Source organism: Sceloporus undulatus, chromosome 4 (assembly GCF_019175285.1).
Source record: "Sceloporus undulatus isolate JIND9_A2432 ecotype Alabama chromosome 4, SceUnd_v1.1, whole genome shotgun sequence".
NCBI lineage: Eukaryota > Metazoa > Chordata > Lepidosauria > Squamata > Phrynosomatidae > Sceloporus > Sceloporus undulatus.
The window spans coordinates 225,097,854-225,119,691 of record NC_056525.1 but is presented as its reverse complement, the minus strand read 5'-3'; the positions used below and the strand labels follow the sequence as shown (position 1 = coordinate 225,119,691).

General features: G+C 39.6%; 1 protein-coding gene across 1 annotated transcript in view; it reads right to left on the bottom strand.

The window, feature by feature from the left end:
• The window catches only part of OXR1 (oxidation resistance 1), a 268,660-nt gene extending 247,277 nt beyond the window's left edge, over nt 1–21,383 (bottom strand). The window contains 1 exon segment of the mRNA XM_042462436.1: nt 21,303–21,383. Within this exon segment, the coding sequence (XP_042318370.1) occupies nt 21,303–21,319 (17 nt within the window). The 5' untranslated portion in view covers nt 21,320–21,383.
• Nucleotides 21,384–21,838: the final 455 nt, after the last annotated feature.

The window sequence follows — 21,838 nt, the reverse complement described above, 5'->3', positions numbered from 1 at the left end:
CTGAGATGTCCAAGAGCACCAACAGGGACACGCTTCCGCTGTCGATGCTCAGACAGAGGTCATCGACCAAGGCGACCATGGCAGTCTCAACCCCGTAACCCGCCCGGAAGCCGGTTTGAAATGGGTCCAGATAATCCGCTTCATCCAGGATCGATTGGAGCTGGAATTCAGCTGCCCTCTCGATCACCTTCCCCAAGAATGGCAGCAGCGATACAGGCCGATAATTATTGTATATCAGGGGGTCCAGGGAGGGCTTTTTTAGTAATGGTTTTACCGTGGCCAATTTTAAGTTTGATGGAAATTGCCCTTCCCTGAAAGATGTATTAATAATCCGGTGTAATATTTGAGTTACAGCCGGTCCCCCCTGAGCCGCCAGCCATGAGGGACAGGGATCGAGAGAGCAGGTCATCTTCCTAACACTCCTAAGGATCCTGTCCACATCCTCGGTACTCACAGGCTCAAAGTGATCCAGTCTAACCAAGTCCACAGAGGCTCTGGATACCTCTATTCTGGTCTCTGCTTTAATACTGGCGTCTAGACCTTCACTTATCTGAGAGATTTTATCCGCGAAGAAGTTGTTAAATCTGTCGCAGCAGGCCTTGGAAGGTTCAAGGATCTGGTTCGGGGCAGGAAGGAGCTGAGTTAGCTCCCTCACAACCCTGAACAACTCTGCCGGACGCGACTCCGCGGACGCGATACGCGCACCATAGAACGAATTCTTAGCTGCACGTATCGCCTCTCCATAGTCCTCCAAAAGGTGGTCTAGGAGAGTCTTGTCAGATAAGTGCTGGTGTTTCCTCCAGTAGTGCTCTAGCCGTCGCAGAACCCGCTTCCTAGCCCGGAGATCTTCAGTATACCAGGGCTTTCTTTTGGAAGCAGGTCTGAGAGGGCGCTTGGGAGCGATACTGTGTATAGCCCTCGAAAGGTTGGTATCCCAAATACCAACTAGGGCATCAACAGAGTCGCCGTCAACTCCAACCGTATATCCCTCTAGGGCTTCTTGGAACCTTTTGGGTTCCATCAGCCTTCGAGGGTGGACCATTCTAATAGGTCCACCACCCCCGGGGAGGATCTGGGTAGAAGCCTTGATTTTTGCCTCCACCAGGAAATGGTCCGTCCATCATACCCTTTTCTGTTGCCCAGAAGATCTGTGAGTAAGCTTCTAGAAGAAGCCAAGCAAAAAGCTGCAGATAAATTTTAGCTAAGAATAATAGTATATTTTCATGGCTTGAAGCATATGATTTCTTTGGAAATTGCTCTTGCTGGGTAGTAGAACTACACAAGGCCAAGTGCCAAGTTGGATTTAGCAGATTTTCAGTTGAAGATTGCTGTATTGCCCTTTATATATCTAGACTGCAGGGACAGAAATATAGATGGTTGATATTCTATGCCTCACAACATGAGAGAAACCATATAGTTGATGTCCTGATATATGAAGGCAGTTAAAAACACATTAGCATTGCAAAGGAAGACAGAGCATGGGGGGAAAGAAAGGAAGAGATGTAAAAGCTAGCAGCAACATGGGTCACTGTGACTCTAAGGGAAAGATCAGCTAGAAAAGTTCAAATCAGTGTTGCCAGAATGTCAAGAGAGGAGCCTGATTTTTGTTGTTGTTGTTAACTGCTCTTGAGTCAATCTTGACTCATGGCGACCCTATGGATGAGACATCTCCAAGACCCTCTGTCCTCCACTACTCTGTTTAATTCCTGCAACCCCATACCTGTGACCTCCTTAATAGAGTCCATCCATCTGGCATGTGGCTTTCCTCTCTTCGTACTTCCCTCCACCTATCCCAGCATTATTGACTTTTCCCATGAGTCCTCCCTTCTCATAATGTGTCCAAAGTAAGACAGCCTCAGTTTGGTGATCTTGGTTTCCAGGGAGGTGTCCAACTTGATCTGCTCTAGGATCCATTTGTTTGTCCTTTTGACTGTCCACGAAAATCTCAGCACTCTACTCCAGCATCACATCTCAAATGATTTGAATTTCTTCCTGTCATCTTTCTCAACTATCCAGCTCTCACATCCACTCATAGAAATAGGGAATAGGATGGTTTGTACGATTCTAACTTTTGTGATCAGTTGTATAGCTTTGCATTTCAGAATCTTTTCTAGTTCTTTCATTGCCATGTTCCCCATTCTTAATGTTCTTCTGATTTCCTGACTGCAGTCCCCATTTCTATCAAAGTTTGATCCCAATGATGGGAATTCTCTTATTATTTCTATTTATTCATTGTTTAGGTTGAACTTGTGAGGGTCCTCAGTGGTCATTCCCCCCCCCTTTATTAAGCCTGCCTTTGCACTTTCTTCTTTGTTCTTTCTTAGTAGGTGTTCCACGTATGTGAGATTTTCTGCTAGTATTATGGTGTCATCTGCATATCTTAGATTGCTGATATCCCTTCCTCCTATTTTCACTCCTCCCTCTTCTGTGTCCAAGCCTGTTTTTCTTATATGTTATGCATACAAGTTGAACAGATAGGGTGAAAGATACAACCCTGTCTGACTCCTTTGCCAATTGGGAACCATTCTGTTTCTCTGTGTTCTGACAGTAGCCTCTTGTCCTGAGTAGATTCCTCATCAGGACTGTCAGATGTGTTGCCACTCCCATGTCTTTGGGGGTATTCCATAGCCTTTCATGATCTATGCAGTCAAAGGCTTTGGTATAGTCTATAAAGCACATGTTCATTTTCTTTTGGAATTTCCTGATGTGCTCCATTAGCCACCGTATGTTTCCAATGTGGTCTTTAATGCCTCTTCCTTTCCTGAACCCTGCTTGGACCTCTGGGATGTCTCTTTCTATGTATGGTTGGAATCTATGTTGCAGAATTTTGAGCATGATTTTGCTTGCGTGGGAGATTATTGCTATGGTCCTATAGTTGCTGCAGTCTCTTGTGTCTCCCTTTTTAGAGCCGCCAAATTCTAATTCCTCTTTAGAACATTATTCTACACTGGTGAGGGGGACTGCAACCCAAAGGCTGCCTTCATCCCCCAATCTCTTTTGCACCTCTTTCCAAAGCCTTAATGGTTGCTCCCCAAACCACTCAAACCTCCTTTCTTTTTAGACTTTTACCCCAATTTTCAGGTGATTTTTTTTGGACCCAAACCTACCTTTTTGGTTCTCCCATCTCCCAGAACCTCCACTTCATCAATCAATCAATAATAAAAATGAAATAAAAAGTTTAAAAATAGCCCAGATGGTGGCCAGAACTGACATGATGTCACTTCCAATGTGCAACAAGCCTGGATTATCAGCCTTGATTGGAGCAAACACTGCATTGACATCAGCAGGTCACTTGGAGATGCCTCACCAGTCTTGTGGCAACAATAAGCCTCTTTTGAAAAAGCAAGCTATAAACATCAGATGGGTGCTGGAAACAATGTTCATCACTTTTCATGGAAGCTTGGAGATTTGGTCTTGATGACTTTGAAACCTGAAAATGACATTCGTCCATCTGTCTGGTTTGTTTTCCTGCTTTCTGATTGACTCAACTTTTTGATCTTGGACTGTTAATAATTACTGCTAGTTGCAGGTTATCACTCCACTAATTAATGACAATAAACATAGAAAGCTGCTGTATACTAAGTCAGACCAATAGTCTACCAAGCCTGGTACCATCCGCTTTTATTGGCAGAAGCTTTGCAGTTTCAGGGGGGATTACTCCCTAGTGATACGGTGAATGGGCGTAGGACCTTCTGCAAGCTCTACCACTGGGTTATGGGGAAGGGAGGGTAGTCTGCCTTAGTTTGACCCCCTGACATTTTGACTTGTTCCTCTATATACTTTTTTTATTTTTGTTTCTTATCTTTTTAGGTGGTTAGCTTGCCTGTAAAACTGTCTTGTTTTTGTTGATTGCATGTAAGCTGATCTGAAAGCCTTTTCCCTTGTGGATTGAAAAACAAATGTTTTAAATCTGGGATGGACATTGCATGGTTACATGTTATTGAATTGTAGTTCCCAGTATTCTTCAACATTGACTATGCTGGCTCAGTATGCTGGGAGTTGCTATTCAATGCCATTTGGGGGGGGGGGCACACTGTACTAGCCCATCTGTAACAATTTTTCCTCCTCCTGGTTCTTTTGATCTCTGCCTGATCTGGTACCCTGCCTGTCTGCCAATCCAATTGCCACTCTGTTGGGGAAACAACTTTACCTTTGACGTACAACAGGCTTTTCCAATACAGGCTTCAGTTCTTCTTTTGCAACAGTTACCAATTAAATTGCATTTTTTATTCCTTCATATAGGAACTAATTCGAATAAATAGGCTTCACGGAGTCTGGTTCTAAAACAAGAAACTATTCTTTCTGATGGTCTGACATGAGTTTGGGGACTCAGATATATACACTGTTATCTTTTCTCCCTCTGCAGCAGTTATCTAATGGTGTCTGAGGTTGGGAAATAACAGTTTTTAACTCAAAGGAAAATAAATATCTCTTCATTCTGTCTTCGTGCAATGCCTCTGCATTTAAATTCCTAGCTTTGGTGAGCCAAGTTTCCCTTGCACAAAGCAAGTTTGTGCTTCTTCAGATATGATCTGAAAGGCTTCATTCCATTAGCGTGGCTGCCTTTTTCATTCAAATCCCCCCTCTCACAAGCCACTTGTGACAGTCAACACACATTCTTCCTAACAGCTATTTTATGTCAAAGCAGTTAGATCAACATCAACCAGCATGAGCTCTGAGGCATTTTTCTGGATTCATTTTAGAGATTATGAATTATAATGAATTCTTGTTTTATCTGGCTGTTCTTCAATAAGCCCTGATTGTCAGTTATTTCTCTTGGACTCATCCTGCAGAGTACTCAAGTTGAAAAACTGGGTGGATTCTAAGCACCTGTTACTTAGCACCCTTCAACAATCTGACCATAGAAATCTGGATTTCTTGCCATTTTATAAAACTCAAATATTGTACAGCCAGCACTGTGTGAAAAACTGACTACAAAAAGCTTGTTTATATTGAGTCAAATGTGAGGTCCATCAAAGCAAGGAACATCTATTCTGATGGGAAGCAGCTTGCTGAATCTCCACAAGAGATCATTTCAGTTTCATTACAATTACTTTTAATCTGAGAAGTTTGTGATTGCACACAGGTGTCATTCAATAATCTACAAAGCAGGTGTAGGCAACCTGGCATACTCCTGATACTGTGGATTTCAGTTATCCTAAGCCCCAGTCAGTATGGCCAAATATGTTTAGGGTTTCTGAAAACAGCCAGCTCAAAAACATTTCAGGATCATCATGCTGACTAACTCTGAAAGAAAACACTAGAATATGCTGTCTCCCCATCCAAGTCATATAAGTACAGTGAGAGGGACAGCTCCAAACATTCAGAAAAACATGAGCTAGTTTCAGGCCAATGGATTTTCCACAGTTCTGTTAGAACCATGTGTAAAGAAATGTCTTCCTATCACAGTTTTAAGGTATCCCTGCCTGGATGTCCTTTCATCCTGATAATTCCATATTTTTCTACAAGTGAATTAGATAATTAGAGAGAAAGATAACTTCAAATTCATCACGAGCATTCACCATTTTAATTTAAACTAGATTAAGCTTGATAGCTGCTGACCTAGTTGGAGCCTTGTTATACTTAATTGCTGGAATGAACTATTGTCCTAGATACTAATACTAACAAATCATTCTTACCATTCAATACACAAATATTGGGCAGCTGCTCCCCATCCACATACTAGCATTTGCTCAAACTCTGTTCTCATCATCTAGTGCATCACCTTGGACAAGATCTTAAAATACTTTTCTAACAGCATGATACAGCTATCTTTTTCATGGGCAACAAATCCCTTGAACAGAATGGTATAGGAATTTGCAAATACACTCCTGGGATCACATTTAAGATTATATTAGTGCTAATGGAGGATGTATAACCACCAGGTACAAATATCAATCTTTAAGATCATTCATAGCTGGAAATTTTATGTCTGGGAGACTACTGGTAGCCTTTTGTTCCACCTCATTTTATAGAACAGTGGAAGAAGGAACTCATGGGAACTGAACATGTAAGCTGAAATTTCATTCCAGCTATGATATCTATGAGACAGTGTGCATTGTTAAGGTTTGTGCAACAGCTGCTCCTGGAGGAATTCTAGGAGTTACAGCCATTCCATCTGAATGCAACAGGAGTCCTGGTGGCACAGTGGTTAAATGTCTGTACTGCAGCCACTCACTCAAAACCACAAGGTTGCGAGTTCAAAACCAGCAAAAGGGCTCAAGCTTGACTCAGGTTTGCATCCTTCTGAGGTTGCTAAAATGAGTGCCCAGATTGTTGGGGGCAAATTAGCTTACAGTTGTAAACCGCTTAGATACTGCTTAGGCGGTATGAAGCGGTATATATAAATGAAGCTTGTATATAGTGAAGCAAGGGAAGAAGGCTGATTTTTTTAAAAAAAACATCTTATTTTCTGATAATCACTTATACAACTCTGAAAAGAAGTTTCAGTGACTGAATTTTCTATCTACAAATTTCGGGTTTTTTTTTTTTTAATATCAAATCTTTAAGTCCTAAAGAAGTGAAAATAAAGGTTACCTGAGCCTTACATTTTATTGCCTTGGTGGAGATAGAATCAGTAAATACCATCAAGATAATGTTTTAGAGGATGAAAGCCAGCCCATCTTGGCAAGTAGGGGATAGCATGTCCATATTTCTGATGCAATCTGTCAATATCTCTCTCTGGAATTAGCCACTCTGCTTATTTTAGGAGAGAATAATCAAGCTCTCCTTCAGAGCACAATAATACATCATAAAATATCACTCTTATTCCACTTGATCAAGCAATTGTCCAGAAAAGACCATTAAGCTTTGTTATTTTCTTCAGAATCTCTCTGGAGTTCCTGATTGTGAACGATTTACCTTCTAAACCACAGAGATATTTTCACTTCTTTTAATTCAAGCCTGCCAAATGATACTGGGATATAAACCACAGTAATTGTTACTCTTCTTCTTATACTTCAGAACATAATAGTTTTAGTTCTACTGAAGTTTTAGTGAGCATAGGAGCACTAAGATTATAGTGTTCCTATGCTTACTGCCACATTTGCTGAACACATTATTCACAATTATTTCATTTTCTGAAATATTTGAAGTACTCTGTAAAAGAATTTAGTAGATTTAAGCTTGTAGGCTCAGATTAGTTTTTCACAAGAATCTCAGTTTTCCAAAAGCCAGAAACAAACTAGGGACTTAAAGAGGTACACCAAGGATTTCTTAAAAATGATTATTTATAAATGAGTTCCCATTGGATTTTGAATCACAGCCTTGGACATAGAAATCATTTACATCTAATAATGGATAATCTAATTTATCATAAGTCCAAAACAGACTGCAGAAACAATCCAGTTTGAGACCACTTTAACTGTCCTGGCTCAATGCTAGAGACTTTTGGGAACTGTAGTTTTGTGAGACATTTAGCCTTCTCTGTCAGAGAGCTCTGGTGCTACAATAAACTACAGTTCCTAAGATTCTCTAGCACTAAGCCAGGGCAGTTAAAGCCATCTCAAAGTGGATTATTTCAGCAGTGTGTTTTGGACCATGGTTGACTTTCCCTTTCAACACCTGCCTAACCACTACCTTGGACCTTTGTTTCTCTTTCTCTGAATCTCCAACTCTACCAACCTCTATTGCCCTAATTTCCTAGGAGTCTCACTTTCATTCCTTTAAGCCTGCTGCCATTCACCCACCATTCTATTAATTTTCTATGTATTCTTCTGTTACAAAGCTGTTTGCATCTACCATTGGAAGGCTCTGTGATCCAGCAGATTTATTTATTTATTTATTTATGGTATTTATATCCCGCTCTTCAGCCCTAAAGGCTCTTAGAGCGGCTTACAGATAGTTATTCAGATGGTTCCCTGCCCTAAAAAGACATGACACAAAAGGAGAAAGGAATGGGGGGGGGGGGGGAAGGGGATCAAGTTCAGTGGTTCCTCTCTCCCTCTGAGGCCTAGACCATGGCAGATGGACTGGAGGGAGGGCCTTCTTCTTGCTCTGGCTAGCCCTGATGGAGCTGCGCCTGCCTTATCATGCCCTCCTAGGCCCAATGATGTCAGATGGACTGGAGGGAGGGCTCTTCTTCTTCAGGCTAGACCTGATGGAGTTGGGCCTGCCTTTTCACTCCCTCTCAGGCGGGATGGTAACAGATGGTGCCATTAAGAAGAAGGAAACATTAACTGCTTTCCCTTCTTTATTTGGAGCCCTTGGCCCAGCCTCCCATGGAGTTCTGAAAGGTCTCCTGACCTTCTGAAACTATTTTGGAGGGTACAAAATGACTAAAAGGAGGAGGCAGGAATCAGCAAAAATCACACACACCTGTTCCATGGATAGAAGCTGTGGCAGAGGGATATCATTGGACAGCTGTCATCAGTAATGGATTGGATGAGGGTGAACAAATTGAAACTTAATCCAAATAAGATAGCAGTACTCTTTGTAGTCAAAGAGATTCAACTTGTGATGAATGGATAAACTCCCCCTGAAGATGGAGATGAATAGCATGGATGTTCTCCTGGATGTGACCCTGATCCTGGAAGCCTGGGTTTCAGCAGTGCCAAGGACTGTTTTCACACAGTTATGCCTTATGTGCCAACTGTGCTTGCTCTTGGAGATGTCAGACATGACGACATGTGCCTAAATTACATCCCATTTGGATTACTATACCGTGCGATATATGAGGTTGCCTTTGAAGACTGCAATAATTTTAGCTGGTGCAAAGAGCTTCAGCCAGATTATTAATCGGGGATGGCTATGGGGTACACACATCTCCTTGAATTATACTCTGAGCCTGGAAGCTTGGGTCTCAGTGGTGGACAGTAGTGCTTCTGCATTGTTAAGGTTTGTGTAACAGCTGCTCCTGGAGGAATTCTAGGAGTTACAGCCTAAAAAAGGAACATTTCCAAGCTCTGCTTTTATGTACCTTGCATCAGGCCTTCAAGGTAAGACAGACTAAAATGCTTAATAACAATACATAAGAGTTTTAATTGCTTAGTCACAGCTGTAAGATTTTAGTTCATTAATAATCAGATACACTAGGCAGATGGATATATAAAGCTGTCTAATATGAATGTAGACTTAGTTGAATGCAACTGATATCTCCCTTGTGTAAGACTAACAGGATGGTGCTTGTTGCCATTCTTTAATGATAGCTTTACCATGCTTCCCCATTAAAACACATATGTCAAGACTGTTTTAAAATGTGCTAATAACCACTGTGATACAACCATTACAGTTTGACATCTGGAAAGTCTCCCCCCCCACACACACACACAGTGGCCCAAATTCCTCACCTGTCCCTGGAAACAAAAGGTGCCAGAAACTGCCTGAAGAAAAACCTCAATGAATTTTAGATGGTTGGTGAAACCTTTTCTATTTGAGCTGATGTTTGGCACTAAACATTGATAAGTCAAGGAAAAAAACAGACAAACAATAAAAAATCCAGTATTTTCTGACTTGAGATGGCATTTGATAAAAACATTAATAAATTAAAGAAATGAAAACATCTAGCATTTTGACATCTTGCTTTAATAAGCTTACATACACTAATACAAACTCAAAGCATTTGGGAAGGGTATATAAACAGAAGGTTTATAAAATTATGAAATAAATGTTTCCTCTTCTATTGAAAAACTAAAAACTGTGTTCAGGTTTGCAGAAGCCATCACTTGAGTGTCCAAGTTGGGCACTAGAACAAGAAACAAGACCAGGGATGCATCTCATCCAACAAGGTAACAATACCTCTTCTTCTTCTTCTCTGCCCTAATGCAAACCCAATGACCCAAAGCTATCTCCACTGCAGGGGTAGAACCTTCTTCTCTCAGAGTACTAAAGACTGATATCATAGGATTCTGATCAGTTCAAGACAAACAATGAAAATGTTTCTTCATATAAGACATAAATAACTTACAAAAATCATCATCAGAAGTCAGCTTCCCCAATTGAGTGTTCTCTTAGATCTGTTGAATTAAAAGCTTCCACTGTCTCTAGCCAACAATTGGCAATCGAGTTATAGTCCAACACATCTGGAAAGCATCAGGTTGGAGAATTATTGAAAACTAACTTGCTCTGTTGCATAGATGTTCTTACACTACTGAATATTGGGGCTGACATCCTCTTTCAAAGTTCAAAATATCCTACTGAAGTCAGTAGGAGATACTATTGAATACATATGCATAGGAACTGACTACAACATACACTTAAGCATATACTTAAGCAGAAGTGTAGAAGGCATAGTTAAAAGGAATCCAATTAAAAATAGTTACCATGTTCAGTTCAAATGAACCCCTGTGTAATACCACCTCTTATTTTCTTCAAATACTACCTCAAAACCCATCTTCTCCATGAGGACTTTGCCCCAGAATTGTAAATCCACCTGAATTTACATTCAGCATAATTCTAGACACTACTACTTAGAAGTACCTTCCACTGACCTAAATCCAGGTAGTAACCCCAACTAGAATAGACTTGTTATGTAAGTGTTGATTTGTCATTTGGAACTGATTCAATGAGTGTGTACCTGCCACTAGCAATTGGCCATAGATAACTAAATAAGTACTCATACCTCACTTAGGTTATAGATTAACCTGTTTCATTGTATTTGTGGTGATAATAAGGATCATGAATTTAAAAAAGACAAGTCCATCCTACATGTGATTCAATATTTCCCAGAAGTTTCACTTTGATTATACTTAGTTGTCCCTCCCCCTTCCTTTCCAATATTCCCTTTTTATTCAAGAAGAATGTGTGAACGCATATAAAAACTTCAGCACCAAGGACAGGACCCAAATACCTTCCCGGTGTCAACTAAATTTGTAAAGGCTGATCAGTGGATTGAAATAGACTTGCTATACCGAACATTTGCAAATTAAACACTGGATTACTTTCTTTCTTCTAAACCTTTTTTAAAAATAATAATAATGGGAAAACTAGTATGTGAATGACAGCAAAATGATCTATGATTTCCCTTTCTAGATCTTTTTATAACTTTGAAAGAATGTATTATTGGGTGGAAATTCTCTATGCTCATTCCCAAGATCTGTTATTTCTATTGTTTATAAGTTTATTGGATAAAACTTTATAAAAAAAATTAAAAAAGAATAATGAAGCTTCCAATGACATTATTTTCCTAATAAAGGTTCTAAATAACTTATTACCTCAGCTGTTATGGTACTGCACATCTGGTGCATGCTTTTATCTTTTTAATGATATGAAATACTGGTGCATTATTTTTGATACAGCAAAAATACAATATTGTTTATAAGCATTATTTGGATTGCATTTTTCTGATGCAATCTGCTTTGAATTTTAGGAAGAAAAACAATGAATAAATATTTGAATTAATAAACATAAATGTGGTGTAGCTTAAAGTCTTATCAGGGTAGATTTGCTCACTGACCTAATTAGTCTTGGTGTTGAAATTTGATCCTATCAACATCCAAAGAAATAATGTGCTAATGCTGCGGTTGCATACTTGTTGAAGTGTTGAAAAAATCATTTTTGCTGTCTTGCTTCTTGTACTATAAATCATGTGAAAGACGCAAAGGAGCAATACTAACAAACCAATACTTGGGGATCAGTTATTGTTAGAGCAACTATTTTTGTTACCCATGGTGGTGGTATTTTTATAAAGATATTCTTCTTACCTAAAATGCATCTGGGTATTATCAAGAAATCATTCTTCAGTACATCTGGAGCATAGCAGAGTTTTCTTTCCTAGGAGCCTTTGATTGCCTCTCTGCATGCAGTGAATTGTGCTTAATTAAAACTTTAATGGAAAGTGCTTTTACAGCGGGACACACAAGGCATACCAAATTGTACTTAAGACTCCCCCAGCAGAAAATCAGCAGGACTGAATCACATGAGAACTGAAATGGCAAGCGCTTCACTTGAAATATCAGCAAATGGTTAAATTTATAGCCATGTTATAAATATTGTATTATGCAAAAAGAAAAGAAAAGAAAAAAGGCAACATATGGTAAGAGTTTCCATTAGTGTTTGATCAGCTTGATCTTTGTTTTACACTGCATAATAACATGGAGGGCACTATTAAAGTTATTACCAGCAGCCTGTGGTGTAGGCAGGAGTGGGCACCTTCTCTAGACATGTGAAGGCCCAGGAAAATACCAGGAAAAAATAGGGGACTGTTTCTCTTTTATTTTATTTTATTTTATATCCCACTTTTCCCCCAGTGCAGGTCCTAAGGCAATTTGGGGGGGGGGAGACTAAAACAGAACACAACTAAAAGCCAGTCAGTTATAACACTGAGATTTTGGGAGGAGGTCCTTTTCTCAGTCTCAGCATCTTCACAGTGATATCTAGTGGGAAACGGGGAAAAAGTTAACTCAACAGTTCTTCCCAGGCTTTGGAACTCCCTCCCTAGAGAGCTGCCTTTCCCTTGGCAAGTAAAAACTTTTCTAAACTGGCTTACTTTTAGGAACTAATTGACAGTGTGCCTTTCCTCTTGTACCAAGAGACAAAGGAAGTCTCATTGCACCAAAGCAGTAAGCCAGCTCTTTCTGGCTACCCCTGCCATGTTTCCAACTAATTTTCCTGTCTATCCATTCTGAGGTTGTCCTCATCCAATCACTGTTTTTGTTATCATAACGTTAAAACTGTCAAACAGTCCAGAATCCCACTGTCAATTCCTAGGAAAGCCATCAGGCACTGGCTACATTGCTAGAGATCATTAAATACACCCCCAAGACCAGGTATTAGGTATAAACATTGGTCCCAAAACCTAGCCTTCTTGCACACAGTTGGCCCCCAGTCTGCACTCCGGGTGCCAAGAGAGATTCTTACACATACTATGTCACCCTTGAATCCCAGTCTGAGGCACTCCCACTTTCCATGTTCTACTATTTGGTACTCTTTGGACAAGAAATTATCACCCTTATCATTCAAACCCCACTGTCCAATTTTTATTTTGGTTAGCTCTGAACATGTCTGTTTGAATTGCTATTGTATATGTGATTGTACTCTGCATATTTCTAAATGAAACCTTAATTCACCCAAACATGGAGTCCTTCTGAGTGAGTACTGGTCCTAATGGTCATAAAGTACCCAGTCTATTGCAAAGCATCTTTAAGCTAAGCAATTCCCCATACTTTTAAAGATACTGACATAGTTGGTAGTTGGTAGTTGCTATTGCTATTAGGGCTGAAAGAGACAGCCCTGATGGAGAGGCTTGATGCCGCCCCTTTCATTGCTGGACTGGGGTTGCTCCTTTTCAAGCCGGCAAAAAGCCAAGTTTTCTGCTGCTGCTGTGGCTTTGCAGCACTCTTGCAGTGTGCGGCGTATAAACAAAGCTGCCCGCCATGTGGTCGGGTGGGCGGATTCACAGCGGCTTCCTGACAGCTTGGGGACATGCATCATTTAAATGACATGCTCCCAAGCTTCTGGGAAGCTGCCACAAAGGGCCCATCTGTTTCACCCCTTAGCAGTCAGTTCCAGTCAAGAGTTGGGTTACATCATCTTTTACCTGCAGAAGTTTCCAACAGCAGGCCCACATAGGTGTTCTAAGAATCCAGATGAGACACAGCTATGGCAGGTATCATTGTGATCACATCAGACATCTCCAGGAATGTGCAAAGCTGCAGGTTTACTTTGAGCCACAGTCAAATCCTGAGCATTAGGGTTAGGGCTGAAAACTTGAGTTTTCTGGGCAACTACATATCCATCCAACAAAGAGGTTTTGATTGGTCAGAAGCAACTCTGTCTTGTCTGGATGGCACCTTTACCTAGTCCATTACTGACCCCAGACACTGGTTTAACACTGGTTTGGTGTCATCAGCATATTTTGTTGTTGTGTGCCTTCAAGTTGTTTTGGCTTATGGAGACACTAAGGTGAATCTATCATGGGATTTCTTGGCAAGATTTGTTCAGAGGAGGTTTGCCCTTGCCTTCCCCTGAGGTTAAAATCATGTGACTTGCACAAGATCACCCAGTGAGTTTGATGACCCAGCCTAGAATTGAACCCTGGTCTCCAGAGTCACAGTCCAATGCTGAAACCACTAACCCCACTGGCTCTCCATCAGCATACTAAGGAACCCACAAATTTACCCTACTAGGCTCATGCATGTATCTGTAGTGGGTTGGGCCTCTGTCACCTGACAGAGGGATTTTAGAGTCCATGGCCAAACATTAACAGCTTTCCATAGGTCTAGATAATTCATCTGATTCAGGAAGTCCTGGAGTCAGGAAATCAGCACATACTCAACAACATACACTCCCTTTTCCAAAGACAAATTTCCAGTCTTTCCAATTGGGAGAGGGGAAGGGATGGAGTTGTAGAAAAAAAACTTGGATGAAATATTTTTAAAAACAATGTTTTATTCACTCAAATTGCCAAGGTGTTATCTGCAGTGCAGAAATAATGCAGTTTGGCACTGTTTTAAATCCTATGGAATTCTGGGATTTGCTGTGGTACCAAAGCTCTCTGACAGAGAAAGCTAAATATCTCACTAAACTACAAATCCCACATTGAGCCATAGCAGTTAAAGGAGAGTCGAACTGCATTATTTCTGCACTGCAGATTAGACCTTGGAAAATTCAGGGCATACTGCAAATGTACACTAAAAATACACACTCAAATTCAAGATGTGTTTCTGTATATACTGGGTACTGCCAGTTTTAAGACAGAAACCAACATCACCAATTGTGATGACAATATGCTATTCAAGAGTTGTCAACATGGAGTTAAACCTTCTAGCCAAATATGTTGCTAACCTGTTCCTGAACACTATATTTAATGATGTCTAAGGGGCTATACAGACCACCCCAAAGGGACAGTCTGCAGCCGCCCCTTTACTGACTGGATAGGGACTGCAGCAACCAGCCTCTGAAGAGCACAAAAAGCAGCTCCTTTTTGCTCCCTCTAGGGGCACCATAGCCACGGCAGGGAAGCTTTATAATTCCCCTTCGGCACTGCATCATGCGGATGCATCACCGGAGATGTGTCATGATGGCATATGCCATGTGGACTAGTGTGCACCAAAATGGCACCCTGGGGGTGGGCTTAGGGTGTCCAGTGTGAGGATGCTGAGCCCTGACTCCTCCCACAGGCCGGCGCTTTCTGTCGGTTTGTATAGGGCTTCAATAATACACCATTTTATTTAAAGGAACTGTCTCAGGTTTCAGGTGATAAATGTATTTTCTAATTTCATTGCATTTATATTTTCAGTTTTTATATTTTATATTTTCAGCAGAGTGAAGCAGTCTGCAGCTCTCTTTTAAAAAGCACACAGTCACCATTTTGCTTTTATATATGCAAGTTTTTTTATATTTTTAAATTTGATAAAGATTTCAATATTACATTATATCTTTATGAGTTGATGAACATTGTATATGCTTTACTACGCATTTTACTGCCCTAAAGCAGTAAAATAAGTTTAGGTTTTGTATGAAAATAAGTACTATAAGTATTGTGAAAGGCATGGTAACATGCCCTGTAAAGAGCTGCTCAAGGAGCTGAATATGTTTAGCCTGGAGAAAGAAGGTTAAGGGATGATAGGATAGCCGTGTTTAAATATTTGAAACAGCCAAGTTTTATACTTCACTTTTGTACTGTCATATCAATTTTGGAAATGCCTGGTTTAAAAATCAATATTGAGGGCTTGTGGATAAATCACACATGTACTCTGCTGATTTCATAACCATAAAAGCTGTTATACAATATATTATTTGAAATCAGTGAGGTTGGGCTTATGCACATGTGCTCTCTAGGTTTTTAAAAATAAATTATATGTAAAATCCATTTGTACTCTGAGATTTTGGCCTGTTTAGAATATGCTTTCTGGAATAAATAAACAGCACAGTCCTGGAGCAAGTTGGCAGCAGAAAGCTAGGCAATAACATCTTATAACTGAATATCAGTACTAGCTTACTGACATTTTATTTTATTTATCCATATGTGCATAACATCTGAAAGAAAGTTGTTCATATGTTCATACCAATAAAGGTTCCAAGGCTATCCTTTGCATTAAAAGGTCACTCCTTCGAATACAGCTGCAGTAAACATCAGGCTTGCCCCTGCTCTTTTCATGTTTAGACAAACGTAACTAAAAATAATGCTAAAACAACAAATACTTTGCTTCACAAGATAAATGCACTTAATCAGATCAAAAATATCACGATGTGCAAGAACATTCAGTACAGGAATGCATGCATTAGCATTTTGTAACAGAAAGCATTCTGTCTACTAAATGTTAAAACTGAAGCATTCTACACACACACACACACACACATTTTCTTATGTAAACTAGAAAAGATTTGTTCTCATTAAATGAAAGAGTAAGTGCCATTAGTCACATGTTTTAATAGTATTCACTTTTGGGTGCATAAAAATAATAAAGCACCACTGTGCATTTGAATTACATGTACAAGATATACAAATAAAAGGGGAAATCATGCTTTAATTAGATATCATGCTTCAAGTTTACTTCAGTCATAAATTTCTGCAATGTAGCATAACAAAAAATGTTGCATGTTCAAAATCTTTACTGCTTATTTTCTTTTTTTTTTGTTATAAAAAAGTAATATGAGAAACAAAACATGCATAATTTACAGTCTTAAAGCAAGAAATAATTTAGCCAGTTGTAAGCCATAGAATATCAGGCATTTGGGATCATATTTTGAATACCTTGATTATTTAGTATGGCAACAATTCATTAACAGGACTACCAGGCCACCCAAAGTTAGACCCTAGAACAGTGGCCACCAAACTGTGCTCTTTAAGGGATTTTGGACTTCAGCTCCCAGATTCCCAGACTATTGGGCAACATGATTGGGGCTTTTGGGAGCTGAATTCCAAAATCTTTTGAAGGGCACAGTTTGGAGACCACTGCTCTAGAAGATCATTCATTTCCAATACAATAGCTTCTTAGACATTATTGAGTCACCAGCTCCCAGAATCCCTGGGCATTGGTAATTCTGGCTAGGTTGGTACAGCAGGAGGACCTTTCATCAGCTGCTGCAATTGAGGTACTATGGAGCTATGCCCGCCTGTTCTTCTCTCCCTTAAAGCCCAAAGCAACGGCAACGGCATACTGAGCCGCCTTGATTATCTTTGATAGAGAGGCAGGATATAAATAACATTTTATTATTATTATTTTATTAACTGCTGTTGCTCTGGCTGCTAAGGGAGAAAAGAACAAGCAGGCAAATCTTTATTGTGTCTAGGTCAAGTGGCTGAGGAGAGGTCCTCCATCCATCCTATTTGTCGCATTTGTGGCCTCTGAGGGAGGGAACAACAGCGAGGCACAGATAATTGTGCCTTGATCCCAGCAGCTGGAGAGAGGCCCTCCATCCATCTCAACTGCCACATCTGTGGCCTTGGGAGGAGAGAACAGCAGCCAGCATTTGCTGGACTTAATCCCCTTCCCCTTCCTTTTCCCTTGTGTGTCCTCCCTTTTTAGACTATAAGCATGAAGGCAGGGAATTGTCAAACTAACTATTTCTAAATCTCTCTGGTAGCCATTTTGGCAAAAAGCAGTGGTATAAATGTTCTAAATCAATCAATCAATATTTGGGATCAAAATCAACACAGCTTTACTCCCATTATCTTCATAATGTGTATCTAGTTATTTTAGGTTTTCAAAATTAACATTTTATTTTTGAAGAGAGGGTAATACACTGCCCACTAAGTTCAAATCAGGGCCATCTTTAAAGTCAAGCCCCACCTCACATGTCTTGGAACAATGCCACTCATTGCACCAATGTCTGAACGTCTCCAACAGATTTATCAGGAATAATGGATAGCAACATTGCCACAACTGACAGCAGGCAGCTGTAGAACACCCAACAAAATTTGACAAAGCATTATGGAAAATTTAAAATGATGGATGACAGGTGGGCCTAAGTCTGGACGATGCTAGGTGCTGAGTCCAGGTCATATACACCTTATACACATAGCTTGAAAATAATTTTATACAGAATTTTATATAAATTTGTACATGAAACATTTGTGTACATTGAACCATCAGAAAGTAAAAGTGTCATTATCTCAACCACCCATGAAAAAAGTTTTGGGGTTTGGGATATTTTGGATTTTGGAATTCTGGTCAAGGTATATTAAATGCCTAATTCAGATTCTGGGAAGCACACATATATTACTGGATTGCAACACTCACCAACCAGAACCAGCACAACTAAATACAAGGTATGCCATTGCGGGTTGCAGTGTGAACCAAGCACATGGAAATTTTTGAGATGGTGCACAGATTTTATATTTTACTTTGCTGTCACTAGCTGGCAGATTCCTAAAGCAGACTGTCAGCTACTTTTTTTGATCACGACCTCAAACACTGGAGAATTATTCTGCATTGGATTTCTCAGACTTCAGCAGAGGGAAATTATTCACTAAATGAAAATCTCTGCTTATCACACACAACAAGGAAGAAAAAACGTAATACCACCATTGCTTTGTCTGCCAGACTGGCAACAGGAGAGCATTTGTACTTGAAATCAGAGAACTGGAATTTGTTAAACAGATTTCACTCATGCTATAAATTCCATTAGAACAACAGAACACTCTTTCCTCAATAATCTAAAATTTCCAATCTAATCAGCGCAGCCAACTTTGTTTTTGACTATTCAACATGGATTCCAACTGAACAGAAACACCTTACTATATCAGTAAATAGGCCCTATTTGGCAATTACTTCATATCATTAATTTCCCACCATGCTTTTTTTTCACAATTTGGGCATCTTTTCAGCCAACTCTTGCACAGCAGTTTAGAAGGAACAATACCTCATTGACAAATCACTCTGTCCAAATGGTATCTGCCCAAGAGTTTTTTTTAAAAAAAACCTCAAAAGTATTTTTTTTTTTGTCTAACTAGAGTACCTGACATGTTCTTAAGACCAGCCTCTGCTCCAAAGAACAAAGGAGAGTGTGAAAATTATCACCAATTTTTAAAAAAGGGATCCAGGGAAGTACAGGAAACAGTACTCATTTCCAGGTAAATAGGTGAATAAGATTAATGTCATGAAGCATATAGAAGGTAAAGCCTTCCTGAAAATAATCCATGTGGCTTCTACAAATGTAGGCCCTGTCAACCTTCTAGAGTACTTTGAAATTGTCACACGGACATAAGTGATCCAGGAAACATAGAAGATTTTCACACGACATCGTTATATCATTCCTTTATTGTCCCAAAGTGTAGTGGAATCGACATAACGGATAGATAATTCAGAAAGATTTTCACATGAGGCTGTTAGTGTTCTTAAAACCTTTATATATCAGAATTCAGCAATAAATGATTACAAAACGATTTCAAAACAGTTGAATTGCTGAATTCTGATATATCAATGTTTTAAGAACACTAACAGCCTCATGTGAAAATCTTTTGGAATCGCCTATCTGTTATGATGATTCCATTACACTTTGGAATTATAAAGGAACGATATAATGATGTCATGTGAAAATCTTCATAGTCTACTTGGATTCCAAAAGGCTTTGGATGAAGCCCCAAACCAAAGGACAACAGGCAGCAAAATGGAAAATGAGATTCAATGTAAGGATGTGTAATGTGATGCATATTAAGGCAAATCCATGATGGAAACACATCTGGAATATTGTGTACAGTAATAGGTCAACACATCTTGCAAAAGTGTATTCTAGACTTTCAAAGGGCATGTAAAGGGGAAATCAAAAAGAGAGTACAGCAACTGTCTTATGGGGGGGAAAGTTGCACTGGGAGTGTTTAGCATAGAAAAAAGATGGGCAAAGAGAACAATGATTATAACAATATACATTGTTCCACGAAAGAATATAGTGAGAATCTTTTCTCTCTCTTTCATAAGATTACACTCAGAGTGAGTCACTAATGCTAAACAGTTGGAGACTGGGGACAGATAAACAGAAGTAACTCTTCACACAGAAAGTTAGCCTGTGGGACCCACTGCCACAAAATGTAGTTACACTTTCCAGCTTAGATTGTTTTAAGAGGACTGAACAAATTCATAGAGACTGGGCCTTAGAATAGTTACTAGTCAGGATGGATATATATCATATCCAACCTCAGGGACTGTATACCTCTGTATATCAGTTGCCAGGGAGTGTGGGGTGCAAGGTACAATTGCATTCATGTCCTGCCCTTGGGCTTTACATAGGCAACTGATTTTGTATGAACAGAAGGTTCCACTAATTAGATCTTTGGTTTGATCCAAGAGGGCTGTTCTTAGGTTTTTGAACCATTTGTCACAATTTACAGCAATGAGGTACACTTCAACTTAAAATAAAACTAGCAGGCAATGGCAGAACAAAACAGCAATAAAAACCAAAAATAAATCCAGAAGCTCAAAAATTATTAATGAAACATCCAGGATTTTTTTTAAAGGTCATTTCCTAGTGATATGTGTCTGGCACAGAAAACACTGAAGATGGGTTAGCACCAGACAAGTAGGGAGACAATTCTACAATTTGTGCATCATTGCTCCAAAAGCCTTGTCTTTCATCACCATTTATCTTATGTCTGTATAAAGCTGTATAAAGCAACACATAAAGCAGGGCCTGTCACACAAGAGCAGACAACACTTTAATTTCCCTGACTAAAACCTGTGCTTGACTGTGTAACTTTAAAACCAAGCACCCTGATTTGTACCAAGAAGCATATTGGGAAACAGTGGAAATTTTCTGCTTCTGTAATGAAGTTTCCAAATAGCTTTTATGAGCACCCTTGAACATGTAGCAGTAATCAAGTCTGGACATTACACAGCAGTCAGAACATTCAGACACATATTTACATCTGTTTATCAACACTGTATGCTCAGCACCTTATTTCCTGCCAGAAATCATGGGTGATGCAGCCAAATGCCATAATCTGGTGGCAAATGATGTCCAGATCTTGGGATTTGCTATCAAGGAGAGTCCCCAAGAAACCTCTCCTGGCCTGTACTCTCCTTCCAGTTCCACCTCCCTATATTCCAAGTAAGGTGCCCCTTCTTTCATAATGAAAGGGGAAAACATAAAAGAAGGCTGAAGCATAGAGAAGGGGGATTGATCTGTTGAAAGTGGACACTCAAACAAGTTAAGGGCTTTTGTGTGTGCTGGAGCAGACCAACTGATTCTGGGTGCAGCAAGCGAGTGCTCATTCATCCATGATGTAAACAAATATAATTCATTGCAATGTGTCCCTGGAAGGCATATTTTGATTCAACAAATCAAGCTTTATTAAACAAATGGATCTATCAGTATATATAAAATTGGTATTTTAATTCTATATTTTCTTGCTAGATTTGAGAGAGAGAGAGAAAGAGAGAGAGAGAGAGAGAGAGCGCATGACATGACAAAAGACAAACACTGACCTTTTAGTACTAAACATAATGGTAGGTGATGTACTTCACATATATGAGAAACCAGCACTCAGACGTCTTGTTCTAGTTGACCTGGTAGGAAAGATGGGGGAAAATGTGAATTTTCATACTAAGCAGAAAACTTGGAACTACTGCTTTAAACAAATATTTTCCATGTAGGATACAAAAGCCCAAATGAGCACTGCTATTTATTCACTGTCATCTCTGGCACAATGATGGGCAGCAACATAAACATCAGCACTCAGAAGTAAAATGCCAAAGGAAGAGAATGCAAGCCATCTTTTCACTTCACAATGATTCTTACTGCCAGGGTTGTGAATTCAAACTCAGCTCAGTTAATTGGTCATCACATACATAGGCTAAAATCCAATGTACCCTCAGCTATATTGTAAATATTGCATATAGAGATATGCTATGTTAGCACAACAATCACATGAAAAATAGAAACACTGTACAATACATGTCAATGACATGATGATACTGTGCAAAGAGCAATGCTCAACTGCAATGCACAATGTTGCTGTATG